Source organism: Salmo trutta, chromosome 12 (genome assembly GCF_901001165.1).
Source record: "Salmo trutta chromosome 12, fSalTru1.1, whole genome shotgun sequence".
Taxonomy (NCBI): Eukaryota; Metazoa; Chordata; class Actinopteri; order Salmoniformes; family Salmonidae; genus Salmo; species Salmo trutta.
The window spans coordinates 75,908,059-75,935,680 of record NC_042968.1 but is presented as its reverse complement, the minus strand read 5'-3'; the positions used below and the strand labels follow the sequence as shown (position 1 = coordinate 75,935,680).

The 27,622-nt window shown below is 42.5% G+C and overlaps 1 protein-coding gene across 2 annotated transcripts in view; it reads right to left on the bottom strand.

Moving 5' to 3' along the window:
- Positions 1 to 26,654, bottom strand: part of LOC115204170 (signal peptide peptidase-like 3) — a 48,529-nt gene extending 21,875 nt beyond the window's left edge. Inside the window, exons 1-6 of one of the 2 annotated variants that reach the window (XM_029769541.1) lie at positions 26,152 to 26,654; positions 2,954 to 3,031; positions 2,618 to 2,727; positions 2,286 to 2,405; positions 1,895 to 1,973; positions 1,203 to 1,315 (exon numbers count right to left, since the gene is read on the bottom strand). In XM_029769541.1, the coding sequence (XP_029625401.1) occupies positions 1,203 to 1,315; positions 1,895 to 1,973; positions 2,286 to 2,405; positions 2,618 to 2,727; positions 2,954 to 3,031; positions 26,152 to 26,177 (526 nt within the window). In that variant the 5' untranslated portion in view covers positions 26,178 to 26,654. The remainder of the gene's footprint in view (positions 1 to 1,202; positions 1,316 to 1,894; positions 1,974 to 2,285; positions 2,406 to 2,617; positions 2,728 to 2,953; positions 3,032 to 26,151) is intronic. The other variant, XM_029769542.1, reaches the window with a different exon arrangement.
- Between the last annotated feature and the right edge of the window lie 968 nt (positions 26,655 to 27,622).

Sequence of the window (27,622 nt, the reverse complement as noted above, 5' to 3'; positions counted from 1 at the left end):
ATAAGCATGATAATTGTTAGCCTAAAGGAGCAACTCTGGTAAGCCTAAAACAGTCTTCCTCACCCGAAGTTCAACCGTCAAGAGTCAGTTTGAGTGCCTGTGTGCACTGCCTTCATAGGCCTGCAGTAGCTAAGTCTAATAATAACCATACCTACACAAAAGTTGCTTATCTTTATTAGGGTAATAACAAAAGTCAATCAAGCCATTTATAATAAAAACACAAAAACAGGCCTATAGAAGCTCTTAGCAACAAAGGAGATTGCCTACTGTAGTCCTACCCAACAAATGACAGCAATAGATTAATGCTATTAATTTTACAACAGGCCTACTTTTAACATTGATATTTTTGTCATTTAGCCTTAAACTAAATACGGAGCACAAAGTTAGCCAACAAAAAGTAAAACATACCACTTTTTGCATAAGTTATTTAAGTTATTTACTGGTTTAGATTAATAATAGGTCTATAATAATAGATTTACAATAATAATACAATTGATTGAATATGAAAATAAATAAATGAAAGGTAGAAAATTGCATCAAACCTAAATAGCACAGTCCATTAGGCCCCACCAACGTGCTTCTCATCTTTGTCCACTAGAATATTAAAACTTGTCCGAGGACATTTCCCTTGTCGGCTTCTTTTCACTATACTCTTCATCCTTTAACGTTTGTTTTACTCCATCTTCGCAAAAAACAGTAGCCTAGGCTAAGGCTAATTTTACTTACTCGTCTCACCTTAGCAGCAGGCGCACGTGAGATGAGCAGCCGGAACCAGTTTCAGCTGGACATAAGCTATACGTTTTATTGAGTTGCAATTAGCTGACTCAGATAACAAGCGTGCGCAGTTCTCATCACACAAACACAAAATTAACAGAGGACAGGTCCAATAAGGTCGAGTCGGTAAATTAATTTTAATCGCACATACCCAAGACCTGTGGCAATTATTTCAGTCCCAACCCTGATCCGAGACAAAAGTCTGAATTTAGGACCCACGCCCGTTCCAGTCCCGATCTCAAAAATTCCGGTTGCGTTTGGACCCATGAAGACCTCTAATATGAACACATGTAACGGGGCTCGGAGAGTAAGACACACAAACTGAGATAGACAAACTACAGAAAGGCAATGGCAAACAATCTGAAACACGCCGTTTACGCCCCCACACACGTTCACAAACACAAGGCAGTCATGACACAATGACATACCGTCCATGAGCAGCCAGTGTCCCGTCAGCACCCAGATCAGCACCAGCATGACAGACAGGGAGAAGGCGAGGAGCTCGGCCAGAGTGAAGCGCCCACAGCAGCCAAACGAGATCCTACAGGGGGAGGAGGGAGAGAGATGGTTTATACACACTGGACAAAACACAATCTCTTCACTGGAAAATACATGATCTCTAAACGCAAGTCGATACGTATGGGGTTAAATACGTAGATATAGCAAAGTTTACTCAAAACCTGGACAAGGCGGTCCAGGTTAAGAGTTGAAATAAAGGCCAGATGCTTTACATTGTCAAACAAAAAAGGGGAATTAAAGAGTTGTGACATTGGAGACTTGGCTATGGTAGCCTCTCAGTTTGACATGTGGACCAACATGATACCATGCATCTCTAACATCCTATTGATGAGCCTGAGGACGGATGGCGCCGAATCAATTGTGCCTCTGGAGTGAATAGAGACTCATTAGCATATGCTGCGGAACAATTGGTGTTTTGCTATTTTTGGTGCCAAAGTGATCACAGGCCAACAGGCACACACCAATTCAAATGGCATTATGCAGATTTGTGAGAGATAAGAGAGAACAATAGAGATAAAGAGTGAGAGCCAGAGGGGGGAGAGGAAGCCAGCAGGGTCCCGGGAGAGAGATAGAGAAAGAGACAATGGACTAAGAAACTTACTTGTTTTGTGGGGAGCAGGGTCTGGTCAAGTACTGGCACATTGGCAACAGGAGGAATGCAAATGCAATTGTCGCAAGAACTGATGAGGAACAACAAAGAGGGAGATAGATAAGTGAAGGAGAGTAATCGTAACCAGACAGTTTGTTTCAGTCCATTGGTTTCCACTCAGTTTAACAGAGTGATAATCATTGTCATCTCACCCATATGCATTATGCAGAGAAATGTTTTTGTTAAATCAACGCATGCTGATCTGCATTTTGCCTAACTGCACGACTAATATATCATGCTCTAAGGAAACTACTAAATTAATGTCTGCTTGCCTTTAGACAAGAAATTGCTCTGTAACATTATGGCACATTTGTTTGTGTGTGTGGTGTGACGGGTCAGGTACCTGCGGTGCAAATGGTGAAAACCACCTGGACAGAGTCGAAGAAAAAGAACATGACGAGCAGAGACACCGAGGCTCCTATGGGCAGGAACAGAGCCTGCGTGGAGTCTATGGTTTGAATACCTGCAAGACAACACAATACATGCACAAGTGAGAATGCTCAAACACACAGACAATCACTATCATACACACACACACATTTCTGTATGTGCTGCATCTATAGCCTGGGTAACAGCAAACAAACCAACCACTAAATATACGGAATCCATGGTATGACGACTTCCAACTTGTAAACAGAAAAGAAAAACACACGCTCTGTATGTCTTATGTCTCACCAAATATGTGAGACTCACTGTTGTTTGTGTTGCCATTGTTGAAGGCCCCATTCGGGACAGGGTTACCATCCTTATCCTTCTCCTGGTTCTCACAGTCCATGTTCAACGATCTGCATGGGGAGAGAGAGGGAAAGGTGGAAAGAAAGGTTGACTAACTGAAATAAATCAAGCTTCTCTCACGGAGAGAATAGCAAAGACAAAAAAAAAAAAAAAGAGTGGATGGCTCAACATAGGTGTTCAATGCTTACTATAATGTAAATAACAAAGACGATGAGCCCCATAGTGACAAGTGTTGGCCTATCTGGGATGTAAGCAGCATGGACAGTGTAGACTCACCTGAAGCTGCCATAGACGATGAGGAGGATGGAGATGAGGAAAGTGGACACCTGGCTGGAGTCGACGAGTGAGTACGCCCTATAGACAGAGCAAGAGAGATTTCAGATGATCATCCATTTCCTCCACAGAATATATTATAGAGTAGCCCATAGTATACTTCAGTGTTGCATATGTCAACAAAGTTGTATTAATAACATGGCTATCTTAGCTACATTTTGAGTAAACGAGTTATAAGTGGGTCGATTTTCTTTACTATTTTCAACATTGTAGCATAATAGAAAAGACACCAAAACTATGAAATAACATATGGAATCATGTTATAACAAAAATAAGTTGATTCAAAATATATTTTGAAATGGGAGATTCTTCAAATTGCCACCCTTTGCCTTGATGACAGCTTTGCACACTTGGCATTCTCTCAACCAGCTTCATGAGGTAGTCACCTGGAATGCATTTCAATTAACAGGTGTGCTTTGTTAAAAAGTACATTTGTGGAATTTCTTTCCTTCTTAATGCGTTTGAGCCAATCAGTTGTGTTGTGACTAGTTAGGGGTGGTATACAGAAGATGGCCCTATTTGGTAAAAGACCAAGTCCATATTATAGCAAGAGCAGCTCAAATAAGCAAAGAGAAACGACAGTCCATTATTTTAAGACATGAAGGTCAGTCAACCCGGAAAACTTCAAGAACTTTGAAACTTTCTTCAATTGCAGTCACAAAAACCATCAAGCACTGATGAAACTGGCTCTCATGAGGACCGCCACGGGAAAAGATCCAAAGTTACTTCTGCTACAGAGGATAAGTTCATTACATTTACCAGACTCAGAAATTGCTGCCCAAATAAATAACAAACACAACTGTTCAGAGAGTGCATGAATTAAGCCTTCATGGTTGAATTGCTGCGAAGAAAGCACTACTAAAGGACACCAATAAGAAGAAGAGACTTGATTGGGCCAAGAAACACAAGCAATGAACATTAGACCGGTGGAAATCTGTCCTTTGGTCTGACGAGTCCAAATGTGCAAATTTTTGTTCCAACCGGAGTGTCTTTGTGAGACGCATGTATGGTTTCCACGGTGAAGCATGGAGGTGGTGTGGCGGTGCTTTGCTGGTGACACGGTCTGTGATTTATTTACAATTCAAGGCACACTTAACCTGCATAGCTACCACAGCATTCTGCAGCGATACGCCATCCCAACTGGTTTGCGCTTAGTGGGACTATCATTTGTTTTTCAACAGGACAATGACCCAACACACCTCCAGGCTGTGGAAGGGCTAATTGATCAAGGACAGTGATGACCTGGCCTCCACAATCAGATGACCTCAACCCAGTTGAAATGGTTTGGGATGAGTTGGACCGCAGAGTGAAGGAAATGCAGCCAACAATTGCCCAGCATGTGGGAACTCCTTCAAGACTGTTGGAAGAGCATTCCAGGTGAAGCTGGTTGAGAGAATGCCAAGAGTGTGCAAAGCTGTCATCAAGGCAAAAGGTGTCTACCTTGAAGATTCTCAAACAAAACACTTTTTTGGTTACTACATGATTCCATGTGTGTAATTTCATAGTCTTGATGTCTTCACTATTATTCTACAATGTAGAAAATAGTAAAAATAAAAACCCTTGAATGAGTAGGTGTCCAAACTTTTGACTGATACTGTACGTTTGGTGTTGTTGACGTTTGATGCTCTGAAACTTGGGGAATAGCAAGTACTGTCATGTAATGATAGCTTGGTTGGGACAGGCGAGCACATCAGCGGAGGAGCTCGAATGATTGCTCTCTGTCACATTGAAATAGCTGACTATATACAGCTAAACACAAACTAACTAGTTGGTTGCTTTGTCTTGTTTCTACCAATGTAATTCCTATGGAAACAGCCCAAGTTGCTTGCCATAGCTAGCTAGTTAGTTGGTCAGGCAAGAAAAAAGGTGTGTAGCGGTAAATTTGGGCTGCGCTCAAAGCATCAACCTCAGAGATGATCGTGGACTTCAGGAAACAGCAGAGGGAGCAGCCCCCTATCTATATTGACGGGACAGTAGTGGAGAAGGTGGAGAGTTAAGTTCTTCGGCGTACACATCATGGACAAACTGAAATGGTCCACCCACACAGACAACGTGGCGCAGCAGCGCCTCTTCAACCTCAGGAGGCTGAAGAAATTCGGCTTGTCACCAAAAACACAAACTTTTACAGATGCACAATCGAGAGCATCCTGTCGGGCTGTATCACCGCCTGGTACGGCAGCTGCTCCGCCCATAACCGGAAGGCTCTCCAGAGGGTAGTGAGGTCTGCACAACGCATCACCGGGTGCAAACTACCTGCCCTCCAGGACACCTACACCACCCAATGTCACAGGAAGGCCAAAAAGATAATTAAGGACAACAACCACCCGAGCCACTGCCTGTTCACCCCGCTATCATCCAGAATGCAAGGTCAGTACAGGTGCATCAAAGCAGGGACCGAGAGACTGAACAACAGCTTCTATCTCAAGGCCATCAGACTGTTAAACAGCCATCACTAACATTGAGTGGCTGCTGCCAACATACTGACTCAACTCCAACCACTTTATTAATGGTAAAAATGATGTAATCAATTTATCACTAGCCACTTTATATTACATAATGTTTACTTAACCTACATTACTCATCTGTTATCTATATACTGTATGCTATACAGTCTACTGCATCTTGCCATCTGATGTAATTAAATGTATCACTAGCCACTTTAAACAATGCCACTTTATATAATGTTCTCATACCCTACATTGCTCATCTCATATGTATATACTGTACGCCATACCATCTACTGCATCTTGCCATCTGATGTAATTAAATGTATCACTAGCCACTTTAAACAATGTCACTTCATATAATGTTTTCATACCCTGCATTGCTCATCTCATATGTATATATAATGTACTCTATACCATCTACTGCATCTTGCCTATGCCATTCGGCCTTTATACTTGTGTGTATAAGGTAGTTGTTTTGAAATTGTTAGATTACTTGTTAGATATTACTGCGTGGCCGGAACTTGAAGCACAAGCATTTCACTACACTTGCATTAACACCTGCTAACCATGTGTATGTGACAAATCAATTTGATTTGACTAATCAGCTAACTCTGTAGTTAGTCAAGCACGAAAGCAAGAGTTGATTGGAGGAGAGAGAGGGAGAGAGTGTGGAAAGGGAGGCGGTAACTATCACACAATGTATTATGGAAACCCTTTATTAGGAAGCCAGTATGTGTATGGTTGAGAAAAAGAAAGAAAGGGACATTGTGAGAGAGATGTTCCTGACTGCATTTGTATCCTATTTGTTGCTCCTCTCCCTGTTACTCTGTTCCTCTAGGTCAGTGAAAGCAAAGGACATGATATGGAGAGTCAGGGCTCAGCAGCAAAAAGGCATGGAGGAAGAGGAGTTAGAGATGATTGGAGGGATAGAGATGTGGAGAGTGGAGGGAGAGAGGAAGCAGAGTGAGAGGACAGAGCAGAGGGAGGGGAAGAGGGAGAGCACACCCGAGAGGGAAGCCTACGTTTCCATGGAGTGTGTCTGGCCCAAGTCCCACCCTTGTACCACACAGCCTGGGCCCTAAAGTGACAGTGGCAGGGGGTTTGGAGTCATTTTTAAGTGGTAGGAACTAGAGGTCGACCGGTTATGATTTTTTCGATGCCGATACCGATTATTGGAGGCCCAAAAAAGCCTATACCGATTAAAAATCGGCCGATTTTTTTTGCTTTATTTATAATAATGACAATTACAACAATACTGAATGAACAATTATTTTAACTTAATATAATACATCAATAAAATCAATTTAGCCTCAAATAAATAATGAAACATGTTCAATTTGGTTTAAATAATGCAAAAACAAAGTGTTGGAGAAGAAAGTAAAAGTGCAATATGTGCCATGTAAGAAAGCTAACGTTTAAGTGCCTTGCTCAGAACATGAGAACATATGAAAGCTGGTGGTTCCTTTTAACATGAGTCTTCAATTTTCCCAGGTAAGAAGTTTTAGGTTGTAGTTATTATAGGACTATTTCTCTCTATATGATTTGTATTTCATATACCTTTGACTATTGGATGTTCTTATAGGCACTTTAGTATTGCCAGTGTAACAGTATAGCTTCCGTCCCTCTCCTCGCTCCTACCTGGGCTCGAACCAGGAACACATCGACAACAGACACCCTCGAAGCAGCGTTACCCATGCAGAGCAAGGGGAACAACCACTCCCAAGTCTCAGAGCAAGTGACGTTTGAAACGCTATTAACGCGCACCCGCTAACTAGCTAGCCATTTCACATCGGTTACACCAGCCTAATCTTGGGAGTTGATAGGCTTGAAGCATAAACAGCGCAATGCATTGCAAAAGCTGCTGGCAAAATGCACTAAAGTGCTGTTTGAATGAATGCTTCCGAGCCTGCTGGTGCCTACCACCGCTCAGTCAGACTGCTCTATCAAATCATAGACTTAATTATAATATAATAAACACACAGAAATACGAGCCTTAGGTCATTAATGTGGTCGAATCCGCAAACTCTCGAAAACAAAACGCTTTTTTCTTTCAGTGAAATACGGAACCGTTCCGTATTTTATCTAACGGGTGGCATCCATAAGTCTAAATATTCCTGTTACATTGCACAACCTTCAATGGTATGTCATAATTACGTAAAATTCTGGCAAATTAGTTCGCAATGAGCCAGGCAATGAACGCAAGAGCAGTGACACAATTTCATGTTAGCAGGCAATAGTAACTAAATATGCAGGTTTAAAAATATATACTTGTGTATTGATTTTAAAGAAAGGCATTGATGTTTATGGTTAGGTACATTGGTGCAACGACAGTGATTTTTTTGCAAATGCGCTTGTTAAATCATCACCTGTTTGTCGAAGTAGGCTATGATTCGATGAGAAATTAACAGGCACCGCATCGATTATATGCAACGCAGGACACGTTAGATAAACTAGTAATATCATCAACCATGTGTAGTTAACTAGTGATTATGTTAAGATTGATAGTATTTTATAAGATATCTTATAAAACTTAAGTTTAATGCTAGCTAGGAACTTACCTTGGCTTCTTGCTGCCCTCACGTAACAGGTAGTCAGCCTGCCATGCAGGCTCCTCGTGGAGTGCAATGTAAGGCAGGTGGTTAGAGCGTTGGACTAGTAACCAGAAGGTTGCAAAAGCAAATCCCCGAATCCCCCCTGAACAGGGCAGTTAACCCTCGTTCCTAGGCCGTCATTGAAAATAAGAATGTGTTCTTAATCTGACTTGCCTAGTTAAATAAAGGTGTTAAACATTTTTTTTAATAATAATTATATTTAAAAAAAATGTTTTATTTAAAACCAGCCCTAATTAAATCGTCCATTCCGATTAATCGATCAACCTCTAGTAGGAACTTATTTGCTCTAGAGCTTGTAACCGAGGAGCTATTACAATATTGGATGCACAGGCAGAAAATGGTGGAAGTATGTGTTTGGGGGATGCTCAACATTGCCATCAAATTGTGTGGGGGACCCTGCAAAGACCCCTTACCAGAAACCCCAAGTGCTGGTGCCTAAAGCACTCAAAATTCAGCTTGTGCATTCACTTCGTGATATAGCTACAGTGGCAGGAAGAGGAGAGCCAAGAGTGTGGCACCAGGGCATGTGAACTGAGTAGTAACTCATTTGAAAGCAGGTGAAGTTTGAAGGGCACAAGAGAGGGTGCGTGGTGCGCATCCGGAGTGGATGCAGGTCAAAGAGTGGGAGAAATCTCTGTTGGGTACTCCATGTGTTCTGTGACACTTTGTAGGGTGGGGCTGTGGTTCCAGAAGTTCCATGATACGTTGTAGGCTAAATGCAAACACTAAAGTGACAGTGTGAAATACATCCTACAAATCATTTGTCTCTGAACATTTGTGTATCTTCTCTCTATGTCTCACTGTCTCACTCTCTCACTGTAGAGGCTCTAGCCCTGCTCATTATACCTTATCCAACCTCTCAGTTCCTCCACCCACACATGCTATGACATCTTCTGGTTTCAATGATGTTTCTAGAGACAATATCTCTCTCATAATCACTAAATGCCTAGGATTACCTCCTCTGTACTCACATCCCACCATACCTTTGTCTGTACATTATACCTTGAAGCTATTTTATCGCCCCCAGAAACCTGCTCCTTTTTCTCTCTATTCTGGACGTCACAGACGACCAATTCTTATAGCTTTTAGCCGTACCCTCATACTTATTCTTCTCTGCTCCTCTGGGGATGTAGAGGTGAATCCAGGCCCTGCAGTGCCTGGCTCCACTCCTACTCCCCAGGCGCTCCCTTTTGATGACTTCTGTAACCGTAATAGCCTTGGTTTCATGCATGTTAACATTAGAAGCCTCCTCCCTAAGTTTGTTTTATTCACTGCTTTAGCACACTCTGCCAACCCGGATGTCCTAGCTGTGTCTGAATCTTGGCTTAGGAAGTCCACCAAAAACTGTGAAATCTTCATCCCTAACTACAACGTATTCAGACAAGATAGAACGACCAAAGGGGGCGGTGTTGCAATCTACTGCAGAGATAGCCTGCAGTGTTCTGTCCTGCTATCCAGGTCTGTACCCAAACAATTTGAACTTCTACTTTTAAAAATCCACCTCTCCAAAAACAAGTCTCTCACCGTTGCCGCCTGCTATAGACCCCCCTCGGCCCCTAGCTGTGCTCTGGACACCATATGTGAACTGATTGCCCCCCATCTATCTTCAGAGCTCGTGCTACTAGGCGACCTAAACTGGGACATGCTTAACACCCCAGCCATTCTACAATCCAAGCTTGATGCCCTCAATCTCACACAAATTATTAATGAACCCACCAGGTACAACCCCAAAGCCGCAAACACTGGCACCCTCATAGATATCATCCTAACCAATGTGCCCTCTAATTACACCTCTGCTGTTTTCAACCAAGATCTCAGCCATCACTGCCTCATTGCCTGCACCCGTAATGGGTCAGCGGTCAAACGACCTCCACTCATCACTGTCAAACGCTCCCTGAAACATTTCAACGAGCAAGCCTTTCTAATCGACCTGGCCCTGGTATCCTGGAAGGATATTGACCTCATCCCGTCAGTAGAGGATGCCTGGTTATTTTTTTAAAATGCCTTCCTCTCCATCTTAAATAAGCATGCCCCTTTCAAGAAATGTAGAACCAGGAACAGATATAGCCCTTGGTTCTCCCCAGACCTGACTGCCCTTAACCAACACAAAAATATCCTGTGGCGTTCTGCATTAGCATCGAACTGCCCCCGCGATATGCAACTTTTTAGGGAAGTTAGAAACCAATACACACAGGCAGTTAGAAACGCCAAGGCTAGCTTTTTCAAACAGAAATTTGCTTCGTGCAACTCCAACTCTAAAAAGTTCTGGGACATTGTAAAGTCCATGGAGAATAAGAACACCTCCTCCCAACTGCCCACTGCACTGAGGATAGGAAACTCTGTCACCACCGATAAGCCCACTATAATTGAGAATTTCAATAAGCATGTTTCTACGGCTGGCCATGCTTTCCACCTAACTACCCCTACTGCATTCAACAGCACTACACCCCCCACAGCTACTCGCCCAAGCCTCCCCCATTTCTCCTTCTCACAAATCCATTCAGCTGATGTTCTGAAAGAGCTGCAAAATCTGGACCCCTACAAATCAGCTGGGCTTGACAATCTGGACCCTTTCTTTCTAAAATTATCTGCCGAAATTATTGCAACCCCTATTACTAGCCTGTTCAACCTCTCTTTCGTGTCGTCTGAGATTCCCATAGATTGGAAAGCAGCTGCTGTCATCCCCCTCTTCAAAGGAGGTGACACTCTTGACCCAAATTGCTACAGACCTATATCCATCCTACCCTGCCTTTCCAAAGTCTTCGAAAGCCAAGTCAACAAACAGATTACCGACTATTTCGAATCCCACCGCACCCTCTCCGCTATGCAATCTGGTTTCAGAGCTGGTCATGGGTGCACCTCAGCCACGCTCAAGGTCCTAAACGACATCGTAACCGCCATCGATAAGAAACAATACTGTGCTGCCGTATTCATTGACCTGGCCAAAGCTTTTGACTCTGTTAATCACCACATCCTCATCGGCAGACTTAGTAGCCTTGGTTTCTCAAACGATTGCGTCGCCTGGTTCACCAAGTACTTCTCTGACAGAGTTCAGTGTGTCAAATCGGAGGGCCTACTGTCTGGACCTCTGGCAGTCTCTATGGGGGTACCACAGGGTTCAATTCTTGGGCCAACTCTTTTCTCTGTATACATAAATGATGTCGCTCTTGCTGCTGGTGAATCTCTGATCCACCTCTACGCAGACGACACCATTCTGTATACTTCTGGCCCTTCTTTGGACACTGTGTTAACAACCCTCCAGACGAGCTTCAATACCATTCAACTCTCCTTCCGTGGTCTCCAACTGCTCCTAAACACAAGTAAAACTAAATGCATGCTCTTCAACCGATCGCTGCCTGCACCTGCCCGCCCATCCAGCATAACTTCTCTGGACGGTTCAAACTTAGAATTTGTGGACAACTACAAATACCTAGGTGTCTGGTTAGACTGTAAACTCTCCTTCCAGACTCACATCAATCATCTCCAATCCAAAGTGAAATCTAGAATTGGCTTCCTATTTCGCAACAAAGCATCCTTCACTCATGCTGCCAAACATACCCTCGTAAAACTGACCATCCTACCAATCCTCGACTTCGGCGATGTCATTTACAAAATAGCCTCCAATACCCTACTCAACAAGCTGGATGCAGTCTATCACAGTGCCATCCGTTTTGTCACCAAAGCCCCATATACAACCCACCACTGCGACCTGTATGCTCTCGTTGGCTGGCCTTCACTTCATAATCGTCGCCAAACACATTGGCTCCAGGTCATCTACAAGACCCTGCTAGGTAAAGTCCCCACTTATCTCCGCTCACTGGTCACCATAGCAGCACCCACCTGTAGCACGCGCTCCAGCAGGTATATCTCTCTGGTCACCCCTAAAGCCAACTCCTCCTTTGGTCGTCTCTCCTTCCAGTTCTCTGCTGCCAATGACTGGAACGAACTACAAAAATCTCTGAAACTGGAAACACATCTCCCTCACTAGCTTTAAGCACCAGCTGTCAGAGCAGCTCACAGATCACTGCACCTGTACATATCCCATCTATAATTTAGCCCAAACTACTACCTCTTCCCCTACTGTATTTATTTATTTTGCTTATTTAGATTATTTAGATTTTATTTATATTATTTAGATTTGAACTTTGAACTTTCTTCAAACTACAAATCTACCATTCCAGTGTTTCTTGCTATACTTTATTTACTTTGCCACCATGGCATTTTTTTGCCTTTACCTCCCTTATCTCACATCATTTGCTCACATTGTATATAATCTTATTTTTTTTCTACTGTATTTTTGACTGTATGTTGTTTACTCCATGTGTAACTCTGTGTTGTTGTATGTTGTCGAACTGCTTTGCTTTATCTTGGCCAGGTCGCAATTGTAAATGAGAACTTGTTCTCAACTTGCCTACCTGGTTAAATAAAGGTGAAATGAAAATGAAAAAAAAAATGTCTCTAATACTTGTACAATAACTGAATTGTTGTCAAAGTAGGCTACTATTTCTACATTGTTTTATTTTTTACTTAACCAGGTAGGCCAGTTGAGAACAAGTTCTCATTTACAACTGTGACCTGATCAAAATAAAGCAAAGCAGTGTGACAAAAAACAACAGAGGTACACATGGGATAAACAAAAGTACAGACAATAACACAATAGAAAAATAAATACACAGTGTGTGCAAATGGAGTAAGGAGGTAAGGCAATAAATAGGCCAATAGTAGCGAAGTAATTACAATTTAGCAAATAAACAGTGGAGTGAGATGTGCAAGTAGAAATACTGGTGTGTAAAAGAGCAAAAAAAATAAAAACAATATGGGGATGAGGTAGGTAGTTGGATGGGCTATTTACAGATGGAATGTGTACAGCTGCAGTGATCGGCAAGCTGCTCAGATAGCTGATGCTTAAAGTTAGTGAGGGAGATAAGTCTCCAACTTCAGCGATTCGTTCCCGTCATTGGCAGCAGAGAACAGGAAGTAAAGGCGGCAAAATTAGGTGTTGGCTTTGGGGATGACCAGTGAGATATACCTGCTGGAGCGCGTGCTACGGGTGGGTGTTGTTATGGTGACCAGTGAGCTGAGATAAGGCGGAGCTTTACCTAGCAAAGACTTAAAGATGACCTGGAGCCAGTGGGTCTGGCGACAAATATGTAGCGAGGGCCAGCCGACGAGAGCATGCAGGTCGCAGTGGTGGGTATTATATGGGGCTTTGGTGACAAAACGGATGGCACTGTGATAGCAAACTGGAAGCAGTCTGAGTAGAGTGTTGGAGGCTATTTTGTAAATGACATCGCCAAAGTTGAGGATCGGTAGGATAGTCAGTTTTACGAGGGTGTGTTTGGCAGCATGAGTGAAGGAGGCTTTGTTGCAAAATAGGAAGCCGATTGTAGATTTAATTTTGGATTGGAGATGCTTAACACGAGTCTGGAAGGAGAGAGTTTACAGTCTAGCCAGACACCTAGGTATTTGTCCACATATTCTAAGTCAGAACCGTCCAGAGTAGTGATGCTAGTCGGGCGGGCAGCGATCGGTTGAAGAGCATGCATTTAGTTTTACGGGCGTTTAAGAGCAGTTGGAGGTCACATGCCATTGAAGCTCATTCGGAGGTTTGTTAACACAGTGTCCAAAGAAGGGCCAGATGTATACAGAACGGTGTTGTCTGCGTAGAGGTGGATGAGGGAATCACCTGCAGCAAGAGCGACATCGTTGATATATACAGAGAAAAGAGAACTGAACCCTGTGGTACCCCCATAGAGACTGCCAGAGGTCCAGACAACAGGCCCTCCAATCTGCCACACTGAACTCTGAGAAATAGTTGGTGAACCAGGCGAGGCAGTCATTTGAGAAACCAAGGCCGTTGAGTCTGCCAATAAGAATACGGTGATTGACAGAGTCGAAAGCCTTGGCCAGGTCGATGAAGACAGCTGCACAGTACTTTCTTTTATCGATGGCGGTTATGATAGTGTAGTACCTTGAGCGTGGCTGAGGTGCAGCCGTGACCAGTTCGGAAACCAGATTGCACAGTGGAGAAGGTACGGTGGGATTCGAAATGGTCAGTGATCTGTTTGTTAACTTGGCTTTCCAAGACTTAAGAAAAGACAGGGCAGGATGGATATAGGTCTATAGCAGTTTGGCTCTAGAGTGTCACCCCCTTTGAAGAGGGGGATGGCCGCGGCAGCTTTCCAATCTTTAGGAATCTCGGACGATACGAAAAAGAAGTTGAACAGACTAGAAATAGGGGTTGCAACAATGGCGGCGGATAATTTTAGAAAGAGAGGGTCCAGATTGTCTACCCCAGCTGATTTGTACAGGTCCAGGTTTTGCAGCTCCTTCAGAACATCTGCTATCTGGATTTGGGTGAAGGAGAGCTGGGAAGGCTTTGGCAAGTAGCTGCGGGGGGTGTGGAGAGGTTGCCCGGGGTTGGGGAAATCAGGTGGAAAGCATGGCCAGCCGTAGAGAAATGCTTATTGAAATTCTCAATTATCGTGGATTTAAAAACCGGTGGTGACCGTGTTTGCTAGTCTCAGTGCAGTGGGCAGCTGGGATGAGGTGCTCTTATTCGTCAAGGACTTTAGTGTCCCAGAACTTTTTGGAGTTAGAGGTACAGGATGCAAATTTCTGTTTGAAAAAGCTAGCATTTGCTTTCCTAACTGACTGTGTGTATTGGTTCCTGACTTCCCTGAAAAGTTGCATATCGCGGAGACTATTCGATGCTAGTGCAGTACGCCACAGGATGTTTTTGTGCTGGTCAAGGGCAGTCAGGTCTGAACCAAGGGCTATATCTGTTCTTAGTTCTACATTTTTTTTGAAAGGGGCATGCTTATTTAAGATGGTGAGGAAATTACTTTTAAAGAACATCCAGGTCTCCTCTACTGATGGGATGAGGTCAAAATCCTTCCAGGATACCCGGGCCAGATCGATTAGAAAGGCCTGCTCGCAGAAGTGTTTTAGGGAGCGTTTGACAGTGATGAGGGGTGGTCGTTTGACTGCGGACCCATAACCAATGCAGGCAATGAGGCAGTGATCGCTGAGATCCTGATTGAAAACAGCAGAGGTGTAATGTTCGATTAGGTTCAAGTCCAGGCTCTGGCTGGGCCACTCATGGACATTCAGAGACTTGTACCGAAGCCAATCCTGTGTTGTCTTGGCTGTGTGCTTAGGGTCGTTGTCCTGTTGGAAGAGGAACCTTCATCCGAGTTTGAGGTCTTGAGCGCTCTGCAGCAGGTTTTGATCAAGGATCTCGCTATACTTTGCTCTGTTCATCTTTCCATCGATCCTGACTAGTCGCCCAGTGTCTGGCTCTGAAAAATATCCCCACAGCATGATGCTGCCATCACTACCTTTCACCGTAGGGATGGTGTCAGGTTTCCTCCAAATGTGATGCTTGGCATTCAGGCCAAAGAGTTCAATCTTGGTTCCCCATTAGCTGTTGCTGCTTTTGCAACAGCTAATGGGAATCCTAATAAAATACAAAAAATATAAATAAATGTAAAAAAACAGGCCAGAGAATCTTGTTTATCATGGTTTGAGAGTCCTTTAAGTGCCTTTTGGCAAACTCCAAGTGGGCTGTCATGTGCCTTTTACTGAGAAGAGGCTTCTGTCTGGCCACTCCACCATAAAGGCCTGATTGGTGGAGTGCTGCAGAGATGGGGAGAACCTTCCAGAAGGACAACCATCTCCACAGAGTAACTCTGGAGCTCTGTCAGTGACCATTGGGTTCTTGGTCACCTCCCTGACCAAGGCCCTTCTCCCTCGATTGCTCAGTTTGGCTGGGCAGTCAGCTCTAGGAAGAGTCTTGGTGGTTCCAAACTTCTTCCATTTAACCTCTCTGGGATATGTGCCAACAGCCAGTGAAATAGCTTGGTGCCAAATTCAAAACAACAAAAATCTCAATTAAAATTCCTCAAACATACAAGTATTATACACCATTTTAAAGATGAACTTCTCATTAATCCAACCACAGTGTCCGATTTCAAAAAGGCTTTACGGAGAAAGCATACTTTGCAATTATGACATCTAGTGGAAGCCTTAGGAAGTGCAATATGACCCCACAGACACTGTATATTGGATAGGCAATCACTTGAGAAACTACAAACCTCAGATTTCCCACTTCCTGGTTGGATTTTCTCTCAGGTTTTTGCCTGCCATATGAGTTCTGTTATACTCACAGACATCATTCAAACAGTTTTAGAAACTTCAGTGTTTTCTATCCAGATCTACTAATTCTATGCATATTCTAGCTTTTGGGCCTGAGTAGCAGGCAGTTTACTCTGGGCACGTCATTCATCCAAGCTACTCAATACTGCCCCTCTTTCCCAAAGAAGAATGATGGCGGCCACAGTGTTCTTGGGGACCTTCAATGCTGCAGACATTTGTTTTTGGTACCCTTCCCCAGAACTGTGCCTTGACACAATCCTGTCTCTGAGCTGTGCGGACAATTCCTTTGACCTCATGGCTTGGTTTCTGCTCTGATATGCACTGTCAACTGTGGGATCTTATATAGACAGGTGTGTGCGCCTTTCCAAATCATGTCCAATCAATTGAATTTACCACAGGTGGACTCCAAGTTCTACAAACATCAAGGATGATCAATGGGAACAGGATGCACCTGATCTCAATGTCGAGTCTCATAGCAAAAGGTGATGTCAACAACAAAAAGCTGTCATTATGGGGTAGTGCGTAGATTGAGGAGGGAAAAAAATATTTAATCAATTTTAGAATAAGGCTGTAACGTAACAAACTGTGAAGGGGTCTGAATACTTTCCAAATGCACAGTACACACACATTACACGGCCAAAAGTATGTGGACACCTGCTTGATGAACATCTCATTCCAAAATCATGGGCATTAATATGGAGGTGGTCCCCCCTTTGCCTCTATAACAGCCTTCTCTTATGGGAAGGCTTTCCACTAGATGTTGGAACATTGTTGAGGACACTCCATTCAGCCGCAACACCATTAGTGAGGTCAGGCACTGATGTTGGGCCTGGCTTGCTGTCGCCGTTCCAATTCATCCCAAAGGTGTCCGATGGGGTTGAGGTCAGGGCTCTGTGCAGGCCAGTTAAGTTCTTCCACACGGATCTCAACAACCATTTCTGCATGGACCTCACTTTGGGCATGGGTGCATTGTCATGCTATAAGGGCCTTCCCAAAACTATTGCCACAAAGTTGGCAGCACAGAATCGTCTAGAATGTCATTGTATGCTGTAGCTTTAAGATTTCCCTTCACTGGAACTAAGGGGCCTTGCCCGAGCCATGAACAGCCCCAGTCAATTATTATTAGCTTACCGATCATTGCACCTGTACATAGCCCACCCAACTACCTCATCCCCATATTAATTTTTTTGCTCCTTTGCACCCCAGTATCTCTACTTCCACATTCATCTTCTGCACATCTATCACTCCAGTGTTTAATTGCTAAATTGTAATTATTTCGCTACTATGGCCTATTTATTGCCTTACCTCCCGAATCTTACTACATTTGCACACACTGCAAAAAGACTTTTCTATTGTGACTGTCTGTTTATCCCATGTGTAACTCTGTTGTTTGTATCGCACCGCTTTACTTTATCTTGGCCAGGTCGCAGTAAATGAGAACTTGTTCTCAAATGGCCTACCTGGTTAAATAAAGGTGAAATAAATAAATACATTTTCAGTGAGTATGGAGATTTGAGCGAAAGTGAACTACAAAATTGTGCAAATGAACAAAGTTGTAATGCATGCTTTTCTGAAGGAAGACGGCATGCGTAGATGGAGCAGAAGGGAGAAGAACTGAGTTAGAAAGGGGGAAAAAAACACTAGTAGGAAGCACAAGTAAAAAGTGGCAACTGTACAGATAGCCATTATAAGCTATCGGATGGAAAACATTTAGTAGTGAATTGCATACAAGTGATTTCATCACCTGTGCGCCACACAACAGAGACTCATCGATAGGACTATGGGCTCACCAGTTCCCGTGTTCTCCCGTTGTGCTATTTACAAACACGTGACTGGTTCAACTGTTCTGAAGAACTGCGGTAAGCTTCATAATGTAAAATAATGTGACAGGTGAAATGAAGAACACAAATTGGCTTTCTCTTAAGGTATTGCACAAGTTGACTGCAGGTAATGACTTAAAAAGTAGCAACAAAAAAAAATCAAAATGTATTGAAAACTTCAAAGAACGAGTTTTGACAGTATTGGAAAAACCATCCTGTGGCTTTTTCCAAATACTCTGGTCACCCAAGGGTAGTTGTAGTTGGCCACCCAAGCCTAGGAAACAGTAATTCCCAAAAAGTCCCCCAACAATTTAAAAATGACTTGTATTTAGTTTACTCAGAACAGTTGCGATTCAATTAAGTGAAATATTTTTATTTATAAACTTAAATCATGACATGTACAGTGCCTTCAGAACATAAATCACACCACTCGACTTTCAACATTTTATAGTGTTACAACGTGGGACTCAAATGGGCTTGTAATTTTTTGTCAGCGATCTACAGTGAGTGGAAAAAAGTATTTGATCCCCTGCTGATTTTGTACGTTTGCCCACTGACAAAGAAATTATCAGTCTATAATTTTAATGGTAGGTTTATTTGAACAGTGAGAGACAGAACAAAAAAAACGAGAAAAACGCATGTCAAAAATGTTAGAAATTGATTTGCATTTTAATGAGGGAAATAAGTATTTGACCCCTCTCATTCAGAAAGATTTCTGGTTCCCAGGTGTCTTTTATAGATGTAACAAGCTGAGATTAGGAGCACACTCTTAAAGGGAGTGCTCCAAATCTCAGCTTGTTACCTGTATAAAAGACACCTGTCCACAGAAGCAATCAATCAGATTCCAAACTCTCCACCATGGCCAAGACCAAAGAGCTCTCCAAGGACGTCAGGAATAAGATTGTAGACCTACACAAGGCTGGAATGGACTACAAGACCATCGCCAAGCAGCTTAGTGAGAAGGTGACAACAGTTGGTGCGATTATTCGCAAATGGAAGAAACACAAAAGAACTGTCAATCTCCCTCGGCCTGGGGCTCCATGCAAGATCTCTCCTTGTGGAGTTGCAATGATCATGAGAACGGTGAGAATCAGCCCAGAACTACACGGAAGAATCTTGTCAATGATCTCAAGGCAGCTGGGACCATAGTCACCAAGAAAACAATTTGTAACACACTACGCCGTGAAGGACTGAAATCCTGCAGCGCCCGCAAGGTCCCCCTGCTCAAGAAAGCACATATACATGCCCGTCTGAAATTTGCCAATGAACATCTGAATGATTCAGAGGACAACTGGGTGAAAGTGTTGTGGTCAGATGAGACCAAAATGGAGCTCTTTGGCATCAACTCAACTCGCCGTGTTTGGAGGAGGAGGAATGCTGCCTATGACCCCAAGAACACCATTCCCACCGTCAAACATGGAGGTGGAAACATTATGCTTTGTGGCTGTTTTTCTGCTAAGGGGACAGGACAACTTCACCGCATCAAAGGGACGATGGATTGTGCCATGTATCGTCAAATCTTGGGTGAGAACCTCCTTCCCTCAGCCAGGGCATTGAAAATGGGTCGTGGATGGGTATTCCAGCATGACAATGACCCAAAACACACAGCCAAGGCAACAAAGGAGTGGCTCAAGAAGAAGCACATTAAGGTCCTGGAGTAGCCTAGCCAGTCTCCAGACCTTAATCCCATAGAAAATCTGTGGAGGGAGGTGAAGGTTCGAGTTGCCAAACGTCAGCCTCGAAACCTTAATGACTTGGAGAAGATCTACAAAGAAGAGTGGGACAAAATCCCTCCTGAGATGTGCGCAAACCTGGTGGCCAACTACAAGAAACGTCTGACCTCTGATTGCCAACAAGGGTTTTGCCACCAAGTACTAAGTCATGTTTTGCAGAGGGGTCAAATACTTATTTCCCTCAATAAAATGCAAATCATATGATAACATTATTGACATGCATTTTTCTGTTGTTATTCGGTCTCTCACTGTTCAAATAAACCTACCATTAAAATTATAGACTGACAATTTCTTTGTCAGTGGGCAAACGTACAAAATAAGCAGGGGATCAAATACTTTCCCTCACTGTACACACAACACTCCAATGTCAAAGTAGAATATTTTTTCCAAATGTTAGAATGTATTCAAATAATTCACTCCCCCCCCCCCCCCCCCCGAGTCAATATATGTTAGCGTCACCTTTGGCAGAAATTACAGCTGAGAGTCTTTCTGGATAAGTCTAACAGCATTCTATGCCTGGATTGTTCAACATGTGATCTGTTTCAGAAAACTAGGCCTATGTCACTACTTCACAGGAGAGCCGTTTGAACGGAAACGTTTGTTTTTTAAACAAATTGCGTTTTTTTTTGGCAGAAATGCCTTCTCGAACATGTGAATTTCATGTGCCTTAATAAAAAAACGTATGCCTTCTGTAAATACAAATAAAATTGTTACATTACGAGCCTAGTTGGTTTAGTCAAAGAAAAAGTGAGGCAAACTTCCCGCTAGCCCTGATTGGCTGAGATAATGAATGGGGTGGAAATGACGAGAGATGAGTTTGGATTGGTCTGCCATATAGCACACTTCTGTCTATTTGAGCTGGTCAGTATGTCTAGGTAATCCTGTCTAATGCGGATTTTTTAAATAAAATTGATGCTATATATTAAAACGGCATACACATTGCTCTCCACTTTCTGGAGAACTGAGTTTTGAAAATCAGTGGAATTAGAGTATGATAGCTAAGGAGATAGAGAAAACACCCGTCTCTGGATTACAGCATCAAACTAAGGGCAACCATGGCATCCCACAGGAGACGTGTCCAACCATGAATGACGTATACGGGTAAGATAGTCTAGCTAGCTACATTTTCAGATATTACACATTTCAAATTGACAGAAAGAGCCATTTGCTTAGCTAGCTATAGCCAAATGTTACCTAGCTAACATTGAACCTGGTTGGTTAGCTACCTGCAGATTCATGCAGGGTAGTAACGTCATGAGTTGTGATTATGCTTCATTGTTTACCTAGTTAGCTAGCTAACGTTAGCTGGCTGGCTCGCTAGCTAACGTTACGTGTTGAATATGGCCACCAGTGTCTGCATAAATGCGTACCTAAATTGTTGCCAGCAGCAGAGTTAGTCACCAATGCTCTGGATAACATGAAAACAGCCTAACCAGCTCTGCTAGGGTGAGTAAAATGGTCAGAGTGGGGCGTTCTCTCATTATGTGTCTGGAAGTAGCTAGCCAATGTTAGCCAGTTAACGGCAGTCAAGCACCCAAGCTGTGAGGTCAGAACGTTTGGATCAACTCATCGGCCAGAGCGTCCAGTGTGTGCTCTGAACGCGAAACGTTTTGAATTTACGAACGGACAATCACCAACGCTCTGGATAACATAACAGCCTAACCAGCTCTGCTAGGGCGAGTAATGTTCAGCGAGCTGTTCTCTCTCACTTACATGTCTGGAAATAGCTAGCAAGTTGGCTTGGGTGCTTGACTGGTGTTAGTAACGTTACATATAGATCAACCCTTAAAGTGATGGGTGGGGCTAAAGCTTAAGAGGGTGTGAACAATGCTGAATGGGTATAGACAAAGAAGGGCTCTCCAATAGCAGTACCAAAACATTCAAAAAACATTTTCTCAAAAGTGAGTTTACAAGTTGATCAACTTTCAAAGCAAAAATACTTTCCCATTGTTCCTCAACTATAGTGTATGAAATACCATTTTGTAGCTCTGAGTCTCTACTTTTATCCAATGTAAAAAATAAAAAAATAAACATTTTCAAATTTTCGGTCACATTTGCACATTATTCTTTTCAAAATTCTTCAAGCTCTGTCAAATTGGTTGTTGATCATTGCTGGACAAATATTTTCAGGTTTTGACATAGATTTTCAAGTAGATTTTAGTCAAAACTATAAAATGCAGATTTGACCTTGTGTTTTAGGTTATTGTCTTGCTGAAAGGGGCAGCAGGTAGCCTAGTGGTTAGAGCGTTGGACTAGTAACCGAAAGGTAGCAAGATCAAATCTGTCATTCTGCCCCTGAACAAGGCAGTTAACCCACTGTTCCTAGACCGTCATTGAAAATAAGAATGTGTTCTTAACTGACTTGCTTAGTTAAATAAAAGGTATAAAAAAAGAGGGGAAAAAAGGTCTATTCATCTCCCAGTGTCTGGTGGAAAGCAGACTAAACAAGGTTTTCCTTTAGAATTTTGCCTGCACTTAGCTCAATTACATTTTTTTTTTTTTAAATCATGAAAACCTCCAGTCCTTAAAACCTGTTAGGGCTAGGGGGCAGTATTTACACGGCCGGATAAAAAACGTACCCGATTTAATCTGGTTACTACTCCTGCCCAGTAACTAGAATATGCATATAATTATTGGCTTTGGATAGAAAACACCCTAAAGTTTCTAAAACTGTTTGAATGGTGTCTGTGAGTACAACAGAACTCATACGGCAGGCAAAAACCTGAGAAGATTTCATGCAGGAAGTGGCCTGTCTGACAAGGTGTCGTTCTTCTTGTCTCTGTTTATTGAAGAGTCAGGATCTTAGCTGTAACGTGACACTTCCTACGGCTCCCATAGGCTCTCAGAGCCCGGGAAAAAGCTGAACGATATCGAGGCAACCTCTGGCTGAAACACATTATCGCCTTTGCCAAGTGGCCGATCAGAGGACAAAGGGCTTAGGCGCGTGCCCGAGTCGACCCAGTGATATATTTTCTTTCGTCTGTTTACCTAATTGCAGATTCCCGGTCGGAATATTATCGCTTTTTTACGAGAAAAATGGCATAAAAATGGATTTTAAACAGCGGTTGACATGCTTCGAAGTACGGTAATGAAATATTTAGAAATCTTTTGTCACGAAATGCGCCGTGCACGTGACCCTTATTTACCATTCGGATAGTGTCTTGAACGCACGAACAAAACGCCGCTGTTTGAACATAACTATGGATTATTTTGGACCAAACCAACATTTGTTATTGAAGTAGAAGTCCTGGGAGTGCATTCTGACGAAGAACAGGAAAGGTAATCAAACTTTTCTAATAGTAAATCGGAGTTTGGTGAAGGCTAAACTTGCTGGGTGTCTAAATAGCTAGCCCTGTGATGCCGGGCTATCTACTTAGAATATTGCAAAATGTGCTTTCACCGAAAAGCTATTTTAAAATCGGACATAGCGAGTGCATAGAGGAGTTCTGTATCTATAATTCTTAAAATAATTATGCTTTTTGTGAACGTTTATCGTGAGTAATTTAGTAAATTGTTAGTAAATTCGCCGGAAGTTTGCTAGTTCTGAACGTCACATGCTAATGTAAAAAGCTGTTATTTGATATAAATATGAACTTGATTGAACAAAACATGCATGTATAACATAATGTCCTAGGTGTGTCATCTGATGAAGATCATCAAAGGTTAGTGCTGCATTTAGCTGTCTTCTGGGTTTTTGTGACATTATATGCTAGCTTGAAAAATGGGTGTCTGATTATTTCTGGCTGGGTACTCTGCTGACATAATCTAATGTTTTGCTTTCGTTTTAAAGTCTTTTTGAAATCGGACAGTGTGGTTAGATTAACGAGAGTCTTGTCTTTAAATAGCTGTAAAATAGTCATATGTTTGAGAAATTGAAGTAATAGCATTTCTAAGGTATTTGAAAATCACGCCACAGGATTCAACTGGCTGTTACGTAGGTGGGACGATTTGGTGCCACCTGCCCTAGAGAGGTTAATGATTACAAGCATACCCATAACATGATGCAGCCATACAGAGCATCCAGGGTCAAGCGCCCCACCAAAGGGCACATCGACAGATCTCCCACCAAGCCAAATCGGGGACCCAAACCAGCGACCTCTCGGACACCGGCCCAAGCTCCCAACCGCAAGGTCACCAACCATCTAACACCTCCAACACAGTTCCCCCGAGAGCTGCCCCTCAACCATCCAAAATCCCCCCCACACACACACAAAAAAACTCTCACCCTCCACTCCCCATGATTATGGAGAGTGAATGAAATAGTTTCTTTGTCATCTTGCTAGGTAGTTATCTAGCTGTGGCCATCTGGCTAGTATTATCAAGCCAGATGGGCTCCCGAGTGGCACAGCAGTCTAAGGCACTGCATCTCAGTGCTAGAGACGTCACTACAGACACCCTGGTTTGAATCCAGGCTGTATCACAACCAGCCGTGATTGGGAGTCCCATAGAGCGGCGCACAATTGGCCCAGCATCGTCCGTGTTTGGCCTGTGTAAGCAGTCATTGTAAATAAGAATTTGTTCTTAACTGACTTGCCTAGTAAAATAAAGGTTCAAATAAATAAACAAACAAACATGGGCTTTCTGCAAAATAGCAACATTAGTGCAGCTAGCTAACTAACGTTGGAATCTAGACCAAACCTAAGCAACATACACAGACATGCATTGCCAAACAATGCTACTGCCGCCTTCTGGTTTGGAGTATTTTAACAAGGCTGAATGGCTGACGACTTCAAGGTCTTTGCTGTGTTAACACAAAAGAGATCAACTGCCGACACAGGCAAACGTTTGACAATCCTACCGATGTGTCTGAGCTATAAATGGTTGCCTCCACATCAATACTTAAAAACAATACTAGCCATTTAGATGGCACATAATTTGACTTTAATAATGCCATGATCTGCAGCATAGGCCTGCATCAAATGTACAGCTAAAGTGGACAAAATGACCCCATTTCCAATTGCGAGAAATCGATAAATGGCACTGATGGACATGTTATTTATCAGTCTACCTAATATTGGTCTGCATGGCACCACTTGCTATCACACATAAAAAATAAAATTAGAAAACTATTGTTCTGGCACATAACAGTAGGGATTGCAATCAGTTAGTTATAACTAACCATTTTTTGTATTTATTTCACCTTTATTTAACCAGGTAGGCAAGTAGGGATTGCAATCAGTTAGTTATAGCTAACAATTATTTTTATTTTTTTCACCTTCATTTAACCAGGTAGGCGACCTGGCCAAGATAAAGCAAAGCAGTTCGACACATAACAACTGAGTTACACATGGAGTAAAACAAACATACAGTCAATAATACAGTAGAAAAATAAGTCTATATACAATGTGAGCAAATGAGGTGAGATAAGGGAGGTACAGGCAATAAATAGGCCATGGTGGCGAAGTAAATACAATATAGCAATTAAAACACTGGAATGGTAGATTTGACAGTAGATGAGTGTGCAAAGTAGAAATACTGGGGTGTAAAGGAGCAAAATAAATAAATACAGTAGGGGAAGAGGTAGTTGTTTGCAATGCGGGAAGATAAACCCAGATCAAAACAGATCAATGCCTTATTTAGCCAGCTAGCTACTCTTAGGAAGCAGGTTATTATGATGGACAATCAAGATAACCTAACAAGTTAGCTAACGTTAGCTAAACAAGCTAGAGGTGTTGACTTGCTAGCAAGCCAGCTGCGCACGTCATTAACAAAATAAAAATGGATGACTCAATAACATAGCTATTTCTCTCCGACTTTATAAAACACCGGGCGTGTCATAAATATATCACAATGGCAACATAATTATTGTGTGAAAAATTAGACATTCCACGAATAGAGCCGGTGAGCTTTTCGGCTAACGTAGTCTGGCTAGCAAGCGTAAACTGGTTCGGTAGGCTAGCTACGCTCATAGGCTCCCTTTGTGTGCAACTGGCTAACGAGATGTAGCAATAAGATATTTATGCATTCAAAAAAAATGTTGACGAGGGGCTTACAAGCTAGATAGCTAACTTAATAATATTATTTTGATAGGAGTTGGCGAACTAACGTTAGTTATATACAACCTTACAGATTCGTCTACCTTGCATAACCATTTCCGTATGACCAATGAAATGCCAACATTAAGACGAGCGGCTAAGTTAGCTAACTGGCAGATAGCGTGCTAGCCCTTTACTTGGACAGTAGTTAGTTAGCTCGCGAACACAATTTGAAAACAGGGCCATCTAATTCTAGTTAAGCAAAATAGCGGCCGATTTACTTAGATATAGTTGACAACCTGCTTCGTTCCTATGTAAAAAAGAAAGAAAAGTACATACAGCAATCAAGTCAGGCTATTAGCCAGCTCGTGCAATGGCTATACCTATGCGCACTCACCAAGAAGAGTAGCCTTGCTCCGCCATGTCACCGACGACAACAGTCAGTGGTGGGTTCCGCGACTGTTGAGATTCGGTTCCCTGTGGCCAAAACGAAGGACCTGGTGGACAAAATTTCCGCCTTTACTTCAAGATGTCTTTTTTAACAGTTACTATTTGATAACAACATGGCGATGTACCCCAGCCCCCATCTAGCAAACACTAGTCGAAAACCTTCCAATCGAATGACAATGATGGTTTGCTCGCTGGCCAAGACAAAGCACCCCGAGAAAAACTGTATGTTTCGCGAGTGTCCTGCAGTCTCACTGCCCTTACAGGCCCGAGTCTCAAATGATCCTATACCCGCTGTAAATCCATATTTAGGAGTGTTTTCTGGCGTCTATATTCATATATTGCCGAAGTCTGCACCATCCGCTGTAATGGATGCCGCGCAGACAGCTTTGTTTTCTATGGCAAGCCAGTCTCGTGCACGCGCAATATCGCCCTTGCTAGAAAGGTTTTACGAGTAATTTGTGTGCACTGAAGTGCAATGGAAACACGTGAATTGGGGTGTATTCATTCCACCGATTCTGTTGCGAAAGTTTCTTAAACGGAACGAAACGGGGAGGGACATTCCTGAATTTTTCCAATAGAAACTCTTGTCTTTTTACATTTTAACATGGTACACAAAACAATTGTTGCAGTTTTATAACTAATTCTACACATTTTACAATGAGAAAATATATATTTTTTTTAAGCTAATTTCCTGCTATTCTAAACCATCTGCTACGAAAAGTCACTTCTGAGAGCTGCATCCCATGTAGTCAAAACCCACTTGTTAGTTGGCAGTGACCACGTTTACATGCACAACAATATCAAATCAAATGTTATTGGTCACATAGACGTGATTAGCAGATGTTATTGCGAGTGTAGTGAAATGCTTGTGCTTCTAGCTCCAACAGTGCAGTAATATCTAACAAATTACACAACATATACCCAATACACACAAATCTAAGTAGGAATGAATTTAGACTATATACATATGGACGAGCAATGTCAGAGCGGAATGGACTAAGATACAGTAGAATAGTATAGAAAACAGGATATACATATGGGATGAATAATGCCAGATATGTAAACATTAAGTGACTAAGATACCGTAGAATAGTATAGAATACAGTATATACATATGAGATAAATAATGCAAGATATGTAAACATTATCAAGTGACTAAGATTCCGTAGAATAGTATAGAATACAGTATATACATATGAGCTGAGTAACATTATTAAAGTGACTAGTGTTCCATTACTTAATGTGGCCAGGGATTCCTAGTCTATGCCTGTAATGTGTTAGTGACGGCTGTTTAACAGTCTGATGGCCTTGAGATAGAAGCTGTTTTTCAGTCTCTCGGTTCCAGCTTTCATGCACCTGTACTGACCTCGCCTTCTGGATGATAGCGGGGTGAACAGGCAATGGCTCGGGTGGTTGAT